This window comes from Aedes albopictus, chromosome 2 (assembly GCF_035046485.1).
Source record: "Aedes albopictus strain Foshan chromosome 2, AalbF5, whole genome shotgun sequence".
Classification (NCBI taxonomy): domain Eukaryota; kingdom Metazoa; phylum Arthropoda; class Insecta; order Diptera; family Culicidae; genus Aedes; species Aedes albopictus.
In genome coordinates, this window is record NC_085137.1 from 298964555 (window position 1) to 298976307 (window position 11753).

Sequence of the window (11753 nt, forward strand, 5' to 3'; positions counted from 1 at the left end):
TTCTACTATGGGCATTTCGAAGCAACGATATTGTAGTACGTCTAGCCATAAAATTCACATCCTTTTTTCTTAATGGGAAATCAACAAAATGTAACTTTTTCTACACTGAATGGTCCAATTTAAGTTACATTTACCATATAGGCACTTTCCTCTTTTGATAATCAATTTAATGTTAGTAGCTTGAGCATAACATGTCTTAATTTTTGGCCCAAAGTTACCCCGGCTGGCGGTACCATGCAAAGGGAAATAAGACCATCTTTATTAGACCGATTAGACCTGAACCATGCCCGAGGAGGAACTGCAAGAGTATTCGAACGTCAAGAGCTAAGGACAAGCTGTATAGCCACATGGAAGAGTTCTTTGAAAAATCAGTACCCAGAAACGTAAACTTAGTTGTTGGAAACTGTATTTCGATATCAAGGATAATATTTCCGTAATTTGTTGTTTAATACAATTTAAAGAGCTACAATAATGTCGCTGCGTTTATTTTTTTCCATTTTTTTTTGTTTCGTTTTCATTTACCTTACTAACACAGTATTCTGTTGTTTACTTTCGGCATTGGTATCGCAATTCTCCATTTTTCCCTTTTTGATGTTCAATTTTCTTGCTCGCTCGTTAGATGTTACCCACTACTATAGTTTTGATGATGGATCGCCGGATCACTAAAATAAAGCTAGTGATCCGAAGACCGTCCGGCTGAGTCCCGGCTTTTCTTCTTGCACCCAGCTCGGCGTAAAAGCTTACACACAGGAAGTAAATTCTTAACCGCTGAAGGTGGACATGAAGCTGGTGACGACGTTCTTCAACTTAGCTTCTGTTTCGTCGGAGATTTTGCCATCGGTAGCGATCTGGCTCAGCAGGGCCTTCTCGTTGGTCTTGACATGAGCCAAGAACTCCCGTTCGAAGGCAGTGATCTTGCTGGGGTCCATCTTGTCCAGGTAGCCTCGGACACCGCAGTAGATGACGGCAACCTGCTCTTCGATGGCCATTGGCACGTACTGACCCTGCTTCAGCAGTTCAGTCAGACGGACACCACGGTTCAACAGTTGCTGGGTGGCAGCATCAAGATCGGAACCGAACTGGGCGAAGGCAGCGACCTCACGGTACTGGGCCAATTCCAGCTTCATGGAACCAGCGACCTGCTTCATGGCCTTGGTCTGGGCAGCAGATCCGACACGGGATACAGACAGACCGACGTTAATGGCCGGTCGGATACCCTTGTAGAACAATTCGGTTTCCAAGAAGATCTGTCCGTCAGTGATCGAAATGACATTGGTTGGAATGTAGGCGGACACATCACCAGCCTGGGTCTCAATGACCGGCAGGGCAGTCAGGGAACCACCTCCCAGAGTTGGGTTCATCTTGGCAGCACGCTCCAGCAGACGCGAGTGCAGATAGAACACATCACCAGGGTAGGCCTCACGACCTGGTGGACGACGCAGCAGCAGAGACATCTGACGGTAGGCGACGGCCTGCTTGGACAAATCGTCGTAGATGATCAGGGCGTGCTTGCCGTTGTCGCGGAAGTATTCTCCCATGGCGCAACCGGAGTACGGGGCCAGGTACTGCAGGGGAGCGGCATCCGAAGCGGTAGCCGAGACGATGATGGTGTAGTTCATGGCACCGGCATCGGTCAGACGCTTCACGATCTGGGCCACGGTCGAACGCTTCTGACCGATGGCAACGTAGATACAGTACAGCTTCTTGGACTCATCCGTACCGTTGTTGAAACGCTGCTGGTTGATGATGGTATCGATGGCCAGAGCGGTTTTTCTGCAAGAAGAATGAGAGATCGAGAAATGCTATACTTTAGTGGTGAATTCAGACAAAACCAGATTGACGAAATTATTATGAAGATGATACGCTATAATTCGCGAGCTGTCGAGTTGCTAGTCTTGAGCACCTATGGTGCTCCAGAGGGCCTGGGCGAGTGCCCGCTCTTGCCTATACAGCAACGTCCTGCTGGATTAAACTGGAACGCTTGCTTGCACATCTAGATTTCTGAAGAGATCAACTTAGGAATACAGTAATTTAAAATACATACCCAGTCTGTCTGTCACCGATGATCAGCTCACGCTGTCCACGGCCAATGGGGACCAACGAGTCGACGGCCTTGATACCGGTCTGCATGGGTTCGCGCACAGACACACGCGGGATGATACCGGGGGCCTTGATACCCACACGGAAACGCTGGTTGGTCTTAATTTCGCCCTTGCCGTCGATGGCGTTACCCAGAGCGTCAACGACGCGTCCGAGAATCTCATCACCGACCGGAACGTCGACGATGGCACCGGTACGCTTGACGATGTCGCCTTCCTTGATCAGCTTGTCGTTACCGAACACGACCACACCGACGTTGTCGGGTTCCAAGTTAAGGGCCATACCCTGGAATGAGAGATCTAGGTAAGTTTCCGAGCTAATGATTGAATTGGATGGTTTTCCGATACCTTGAGACCGGAGGAGAATTCCACCATCTCATCGGCCTGGATGTTCTTCAGACCGTACACACGGGCGATACCGTCACCGATGCTCAACACGCGTCCAGTTTCCTCCAGATCGGCCTTCGGGGCCGAGCCGAGGATTCTTTCCTCCAGGATGGAAGAGATCTCCGCACCGCGGTTAGCAGTGGAAACATGGAGATTGCGGGCAGCGACCGTCACAGCTGGCACAGCGATCTTAGCAACCTGAAGTGAAGGATTGAGAAATCGTGGTTAATACCAACAGCATTTCAGAATGCACATAGGTAGTCATTGTCGGTGCAGGACTAGTAGCGAAAATTATTGTCTCAAATCGTTATTTTGGAGGCTGGCATAGGCATAATTTGGAAATTCTAATATTTTACATAACAATTAGCGTTTTGCAAAAACGGAATGTTAGTGTGGCGATCTTTGCTAGAAGCGACCGATCACCTGTCTGTCACGAGAAGTTTTGTTAGTGAGAAGGGGGTGTAGTGACCCAGTCTCTAAAGTGATTTTCTACCAGACCTGCAGGTGGATTATAAGTTGTATGTTTAATCTACAACCTTGTTAATTTTACGACTAATAGTCAAACCTAGGAAGTGCGAAACATCTGAACTAAAAAGATTGCCAGGCTTACGTTAAATCTAATTAATACAATACAATTGAGAACCTGTCCAAAACAACTGCTTCAATAGGTTGCATTTGGAAGTAGGCTAACTATGCTAATCTGTCTGAGATTGTGGCAATTTTTCTCGAATGTATTTTGTGTCGATTACTGCCTTACAGTAAGAGGTTGATAACCACTCGGTGGATAAGTAACACTTTTCTACTATACTTGTCAAATCGTTCATTGCGTCGATAGTTTTTCATTTTTTAACCGAAACAGTTTAGTATTATCTAACACAAAATATTCTGGACTCCATATTAAATTATATATTACATAAGGCACACAATGTTTAGAAAAAAAATATGCAAAATTTACGAGTTCTCGGAATCCTCCATTTTAGAGGCACATTAAATGCGAATTTTCTTTTCATTTTCGTTTACTGCACCACCCCGAAGTACTGGAATTATGTCCAATAATTATTACGATATTACAATCACAAATGCTGCAACACCGGCTGGAAATATTAAATTCTCTAATTAGTTCCCTTCAGTTTTTCATTTTCTAGCACTTTTCACTTCCAGCAGCCTTAAAATTTTCCTTCAAGGGTGAGGTTACATAACAATCGTCGGCTCACCAGAGTAATCCAGCTAATTCACAACCGATTGCGCAATTCTCCAGAAAAAAATCACTTCCCTCAGTTCCTTTCCGCACCGGGAGTCATTTCAGTCCAATTCCGGTGTAATTCTCATCACCTAAAAGCTTTTCTTCGCCTTTCCCGGTTTGATTATGTCACCACTTTTCGCCTCTCAAGCAGCCTCCATTACAGCCGACGAAAAAAAAAAACGAAAATTTCCAATCCGCTTGCGGATTTTTTTCCGTACTCTTACCTGGCTAGCGGTTCTCGGCAGCTGGCGGGCCACCTGGGCGGCCAAACGGGCAGAGATCATCGACATCTTCGTTGGTTGCTTCCTTTCCTTTCCTGGTTACTGCTGTGGTTCGAACTTTACAACACCCTCGGAGAGTGACACTATTCTTCTTCTGGCGGGGCTCGTCGGAAAGATGGACGTCGCGGTCGAATCGAGCGAACGAGTATGAAGAGCCGTCCAGTCAGCGAGCGGTTTTCGATTCACGATTTTGACAGTTGCCGTGACAGATGAGTGAACTCGACAGCCCCGGAGCGGAAGTGGATGAACTGCTGCAGCGGTGCCATCTGGTGCGGAAAATTTTCACAAATTGCACGGAAAATTTGAACTCGTTACTCAGGCGTCACTCTTGCAAGCCAGGGCACAACATTTGAAAAGGGCCTTTTTAAGAGCCGATCTTGGAGCCGATGCACACTGAACGAAACCTCCCGCCCAAGATCGACTGAGAGGCGATACGATCACGCCCCTTAACGATATTCGGTCGGAAACCGTATGGTCCGCCGACCAAATGATGTCATCTTAAAACCGGATGACAGCGATTTGAAAATAGAATGTCGACCATATGGTCGAGCCACTTTGTTTTTTTTTTAGCGATTGATAACAATAATGTCAGGGTTCCCTTGCGGGCACCCTTTTAAAAAATATTGTCTATCCGGTTGGAATCAAGACCGACATTCAATCAAAAATTGCCATTTTCTTGGTCTACAAGTGTCGCAACTGTTTCGCATCTAGTGCGCTGTGTTGCTGACAACAACGGGAAGGATGCGCACTACTTTTGACATGATTAACAAACGTCGCGAGTTGGGTCGCGTCGCGACTTGATTGTGCGAAGTCCGGTTTGGTGGCGGCCCGACAATATGACATGTCCAGGATAGGACATGCGTAACGAAATTGTCAATGTCCCGGGTGTCACGATCAAGGAACTTGTTACGCTATCGATGAATAAATTCGGTGCATCTGTGTGGCCTTCGCTCTGCAACTAATATTCATTCACATAGCGTGCGTCGACTCATACGCGAATAAGATGGTCGTCATCCGCTTTTTAAGATGATTGCCGTATGACTGATTCGTCATTCGAAAACACGATTTTGGTAACTTGGACTAGATGGTCGGACAAATCAGTCGATTTCGGGATGGGGTTTTCGTTCAGTGCACCAATGATAACCCAGGTAACCATTAAGGCCCCTTAGCGTGTCATCGCAAAATGGCTTCTTCAAAATCATTGACCGAAATCAACTTTACACAACATTGCACCAATACATATTTGTAAAAAATCGACACTTATCTTTATTCTATAAAATCGACAATGATTTTTCATAAGGGCCTAACTGACTTGATCGATTTCTCTTCGTCGACTTTCTCTTTCGTTAATAACTTGATCAAAACAAACAAAATCATTATTCTTTTTGTTTCTATAGCAAAATGTAGTCGTCTTCTTCGCATTTCAACCAAAAAATCTTTGGAGAACTCAATACACATTCTGTGATAACACAAAGAGAGGATCGATGAAGAGAACTCGAAAATGTCAGTTAGGCCCAAATGAAAAATCAGTGTCGAAATAATCAATTTCACGCAAGATATTCGGCATAAAAATATACTCACACTACTTCAAATACAAGCCTCTTTCCAAGTAATCACGATTACTAAGCATTATTTCACTCGAAAGTAGAAATTTTTAACGATTTGTTTCGACCGCACTCAAAATGTGGTTGGCGGTGTTTACCACCCACCGCAGTACCAACGACGAGATGCCACATACACAGATTTAGCTAGAATTACACAGATTTTTTCCCATTTTCGCCTACAGATATCTGTGATCACAGATCAAAGATTTTTGCAATAAAAAAGATTTTTAAGATTTTTAAAACTATGACAATGACTTTCGTGAAAAAAGTTTTATTATAATTTTCGGGTACTCAAATTTAAATGATAGAAATTAAATCTTCTATTTGGATGGCCTAGGCCAAGCCTCAGGCACATTGTTTCCGACATTCTTGTGGTTTCTGATGATCTTCAGATGCAACCTGGGAGTGTTTTGGTCGACGTTATTCTAAGAACATTTTTTTTGTTTTTTTTTTTAACAAATATTCGAGTTTGGAGACATTATTGTGCATCCTAGCTTAATCACTCAGATGCTGCTGATCTGAGTCAGCCGCCATAAGATTGCGCCCGTTTGATTTGTACACGGCGGCTGACAGCTCCACCCGGCGGCTGCAAAACAGTTTTAGCCAAGGTGCACACCGTGTTCAAATCATACGTGCGCGGTCTGGCGCGATCTGATGTTGCGCGTTTCGAACGCAGCTTGCTGAGAATCTAAGATAAGCGCGACAATAATCTATCACAGATTTTTACTAAGATTTTCTGAAATTTCCTACAGATGAAAAAGATTTTTTTGACCAAAATCACAGATGAAAACCGAAAAAAATGTGGCAACACTTACGACGACGCCGGCGCGCGGTGATGTCTTTTGGCGCGCACAATCATCGATCATTACACGCAGTGATGTCGATCCTGCTGGCCAAAGCATCAATGAAATTGATCGAAATCAATTAAAAAATCCAGTCAAACACATTGGTTATGCGTTATAAAATCAAAAATAATTTGTGGGGTGATTATTTTTTAACTTTTTTTACTTTTTTTTAGTGAAATAAGCAAAGCATTATAATTTACGAAATCTTCACCAAGCGGTCCGCCAGCACTGCTGTTGCAGTAAACATAAACAGTGGGAGAGCGTACCAAAATAATTCGATCATTTCTAGCTTGTTACATAAAAAATCTAACATTTTTCGTGACATTTGGATATGTTTCCTTGTTATTCATTGAAGTAGAGTAGTTTACTGCTTGAGTTGCTTTCGAATAATTCATATTCTCGAAATGTTTACATTGGAGATACCGAGACAAAGAGGTGCTATTTTTGTTTGTTTGTTTATGGAAATGGTATAGAAAGGCTACACAACTACTATCGTGCTTGATGATTGTTTGGAATAAGATTAAAATAAGAAGAGCAAAATTTGAGCTGACACGCTAAGGGGCCTTAAGCACTGTTTTAAGCGTTGTTTAGGTCATTTGCCAGCTTTTCAGTGCCAACAAGCTCTGTAAGAAGCTTCCAAATGCTTACAGGCCCTGTCGACCGTAAGCAATGTAAGAAGCTTCCAAATGCTTACAGGCCCTGTCGACCGTAAGCCCTAATACAGTGAGGATTCGCTCGTTGGGTCACGACTGCGTCCCGATTAGCGAATCGTGTTCGTTCGTTGGGGCAACTGACAACTGATCAAAATGCTGTAGAAACACGCAAGTGACGAGAAATACGTCACGAAACACTCACATACTTGCACAAACGTTCTGTATATAGGAGCTGCGATGCGACGGCGGTCAGACGTCAAACTCTTTTTGACATCGATTTTGACATTGACAGTGCTTTTTAGTTGGGTTTTTCCCCAACCAGTGAACATTCAACTATAGACGAGTGCACCGATGAACTCAATTCATCGTGGTCCGAGAATTTTGACACTAGAGCGGGGCCGCTTCCAATCAGAAGTGAATGATTTCCAATCAGAATTGAACATTTCTGATTGGGAATAGCCCCGCTCTAGTGTCAAAATTCTCGGACCGCGATGAATTCAGTTTATCGGTGCACTCGTCTATCGAGACAACCCATCTAAGGGGCCGTTCATAAACCACGTAGACATTTTCTGGGGAGGGGGGGGGGGGGTCTGGCCAAAGTCTACGCTCCATACAAATTTCAAAATTTTTGTTTGGACAAAAGTGTATAAGAGGGGAGGGAGGGGGTCTGAGATGGCCAAATTTTGGTCTACGTGGTTGGCGACTTGATTGTGCGAAGTCCGGTTTGGTGGCGGCCCGACAATATGTTAAGTCCCTTACTGTCAGAGCTGTCAGATTGGTGTAACACGCTAAACATAATTTACACAAAAGGCAGTTTACACGGAAAAAATACACGGTAATGAATATTTATTGGGTGCCGGACTGAACACAGAAAATTTAATGGTTTTCTTTGGTACATCGAAGTCTTGAAATAAGTCTATGGTTGCACGGCTTAAACTGCCTGACATTCATGTCAATCAAATTGATTGATTGATTTGTCTTTATTAAAGAGACTTTCAGCCCTTGTTTTGTGTGTCAATCAAAGCTGATTTAAACCAAAACAAAACTATGGCAATCTGGTGGCAATATTAATGAATGGCAATGTGAATGTGGTTCGGCGAAAAGGTTAAAAATATTAGTTATTAGCAAGTAGCAGCGCATTTTATCGATCATGTATGATAGATAGCCGTTTCCCGAAGAATTATATTATATCTGGAATCGAGATCCCTAAATGTTTGTTTATCTGTTAAAATACGAAATACAACTCAACTTCCTCCTCCCCTGTATGCTACCAATTCGCCTCCGAGTTCGCCTCCTCTATCTCAAACCCGCAAAACCCACTACAACATGTTTGTCTCCGGACGAAGCAACGATGGCGATCGAATTCCATCAACTTCTCACTCGGTTTCGTATGAAACTGTTTCCTCAGCCGATGCTACTGAACGGAACCCTTGACGGAATCTTATGATGTTAAGCCTGGAACACATAGCGTCCGTTTCGTCGAGGTTTGCGTTTTTTTGACAGTTTTCCCATGGAAAATGTGTCAAACTACTGTCACGCACACGCAAACGTATCCCAGTACGGAGGGTTAGCCTAACATTAGCCTAATGTGAGACTAACTGGCCAGCATGTTAGGCTAACTTTTTGTCTCACTTTTGCCTAATGTTAGTCTAAAATTAGACAGATATGACACACTTTTGTTAGACATGTTGCAAATTCGAAACATGTTTGTTAGTCTAACATTAGACTAACGTTAGACATGTTTTAGTATGGGCTGTTAGACGAATGTTAGGCATAGATTTTATGCTGCTTGTTTTCATTCCAGCTGTCATCCGAGCAAGAAGTGTGATTGTAGTAGTGAACTTTTATCGGCGTTCACTACTACAACCGCACTTCTGCCTCGAATGAAAGCTGGACGAAACATATTTAATAAAAAAATCGGAGCCTGTTTAAATTTTAATTTTAATTTTAATTTTAATTTTAATTTCAATTTCAATTTCAATTTCAATTTCAATTTTAATTTTAATTTTAATTTTAATTTTAATTTTAATTTTAATTTTAATTTTAATTTTAATTTTAATTTTAATTTTAATTTTAATTTTAATTTTAATTTTAATTTTAATTTTAATTTTAATTTTAATTTTAATTTTAATTTTAATTTTAATTTTAATTTTAATTTTAATTTTAATTTTAATTTTAATTTTAATTTTAATTTTAATTTTAATTTTAATTTTAATTTTAATTTTAATTTTAATTTTAATTTTAATTTTAATTTTAATTTTAATTTTAATTTTAATTTTAATTTTAATTTTAATTTTAATTTTAATTTTAATTTTAATTTTAATTTTAATTTTAATTTTAATTTTAATTTTAATTTTAATTTTAATTTTAATTTTAATTTTAATTTTAATTTTAATTTTAATTTTAATTTTAATTTTAATTTTAATTTTAATTTTAATTTTAATTTTAATTTTAATTTTAATTTTAATTTTAATTTTAATTTTAATTTTAATTTTAATTTTAATTTTAATTTTAATTTTAATTTTAATTTTAATTTTAATTTTAATTTTAATTTTAATTTTAATTTTAATTTTAATTTTAATTTTAATTTTAATTTTAATTTTAATTTTAATTTTAATTTTAATTTTAATTTTAATTTTAATTTTAATTTTAATTTTAATTTTAATTTTAATTTTAATTTTAATTTTAATTTTAATTTTAATTTTAATTTTAATTTTAATTTTAATTTTAATTTTAATTTTAATTTTAATTTTAATTTTAATTTTAATTTTAATTTTAATTTTAATTTTAATTTTAATTTTAATTTTAATTTTAATTTTAATTTTAATTTTAATTTTAATTTTAATTTTAATTTTAATTTTAATTTTAATTTTAATTTTAATTTTAATTTTAATTTTAATTTTAATTTTAATTTTAATTTTAATTTTAATTTTAATTTTAATTTTAATTTTAATTTTAATTTTAATTTTAATTTTAATTTTAATTTTAATTTTAATTTTAATTTTAATTTTAATTTTAATTTTAATTTTAATTTTAATTTTAATTTTAATTTTAATTTTAATTTTAATTTTAATTTTAATTTTAATTTTAATTTTAATTTTAATTTTAATTTTAATTTTAATTTTAATTTTAATTTTAATTTTAATTTTAATTTTAATTTTAATTTTAATTTTAATTTTAATTTTAATTTTAATTTTAATTTTAATTTTAATTTTAATTTTAATTTTAATTTTAATTTTAATTTTAATTTTAATTTTAATTTTAATTTTAATTTTAATTTTAATTTTAATTTTAATTTTAATTTTAATTTTAATTTTAATTTTAATTTTAATTTTAATTTTAATTTTAATTTTAATTTTAATTTTAATTTTAATTTTAATTTTAATTTTAATTTTAATTTTAATTTTAATTTTAATTTTAATTTTAATTTTAATTTTAATTTTAATTTTAATTTTAATTTTAATTTTAATTTTAATTTTAATTTTAATTTTAATTTTAATTTTAATTTTAATTTTAATTTTAATTTTAATTTTAATTTTAATTTTAATTTTAATTTTAATTTTAATTTTAATTTTAATTTTAATTTTAATTTTAATTTTAATTTTAATTTTAATTTTAGTTTTAATTTTAATTTTAATTTTAATTTTAATTTTAATTTTAATTTTAATTTTAATTTTAATTTTAATTTTAATTTTAATTTTAATTTTAATTTTAATTTTAATTTTAATTTTAATTTTAATTTTAATTTTAATTTTAATTTTAATTTTAATTTTAATTTTAATTTTAATTTTAATTTTAATTTTAATTTTAATTTTAATTTTAATTTTAATTTTAATTTTAATTTTAATTTTAATTTTAATTTTAATTTTAATTTTAATTTTAATTTTAATTTTAATTTTAATTTTAATTTTAATTCTAACTTTAATTTTAATTTTAATTTTAATTTTAATTTTAATTTTAATTTTAATTTTAATTTTAATTTTAATTTTAATTTTAATTTTAATTTTAATTTTAATTTTAATTTTAATTTTAATTTTAATTTTAATTTTAATTTTAATTTTGACTAAAATTAAATTAAAATTAAATTAAAATTAAATTAAAATTAAATTAAAATTAAATTAAAATTAAATTAAAATTAAATTAAAATTAAATTAAAATTAAATTAAAATTAAATTAAAATTAAATTAAAATTAAATTAAAATTAAATTAAAATTAAATTAAAATTAAATTAAAATTAAATTAAAATTAAATTAAAATTAAATTAAAATTAAATTAAAATTAAATTAAAATTAAATTAAAATTAAATTAAAATTAAATTAAAATTAAATTAAAATTAAATTAAAATTAAATTAAAATTAAATTAAAATTAAATTAAAATTAAATTAAAATTAAATTAAAATTAAATTAAAATTAAATTAAAATTAAATTAAAATTAAATTAAAATTAAATTAAAATTAAATTAAAATTAAATTAAAATTAAATTAAAATTAAATTAAAATTAAATTAAAATTAAATTAAAATTAAATTAAAATTAAATTAAAATTAAATTAAAATTAAATTAAAATTAAATTAAAATTAAATTAAAATTAAATTAAAATTAAATTAAAATTAAATAAAATTAAATTAAAATTAAATTAAAAT

The 11753-nt window shown here is 33.7% G+C and overlaps 1 protein-coding gene across 1 annotated transcript; it reads right to left on the minus strand.

The window, feature by feature from the left end:
* Positions 1-384: 384 nt before the first annotated feature.
* LOC109423800 (ATP synthase subunit alpha, mitochondrial) lies at positions 385-4187 on the minus strand. Its single transcript, XM_019698833.3, has 4 exons — positions 3954-4187; positions 2448-2684; positions 2045-2385; positions 385-1773 (listed from the first exon to the last, which is right to left on the minus strand). Exons 1-4 carry the CDS (start codon positions 4017-4019, stop codon positions 762-764), a joined length of 1656 nt encoding a protein of 551 aa, XP_019554378.1. The 5' UTR covers positions 4020-4187; the 3' UTR covers positions 385-761.
* Between the last annotated feature and the right edge of the window lie 7566 nt (positions 4188-11753).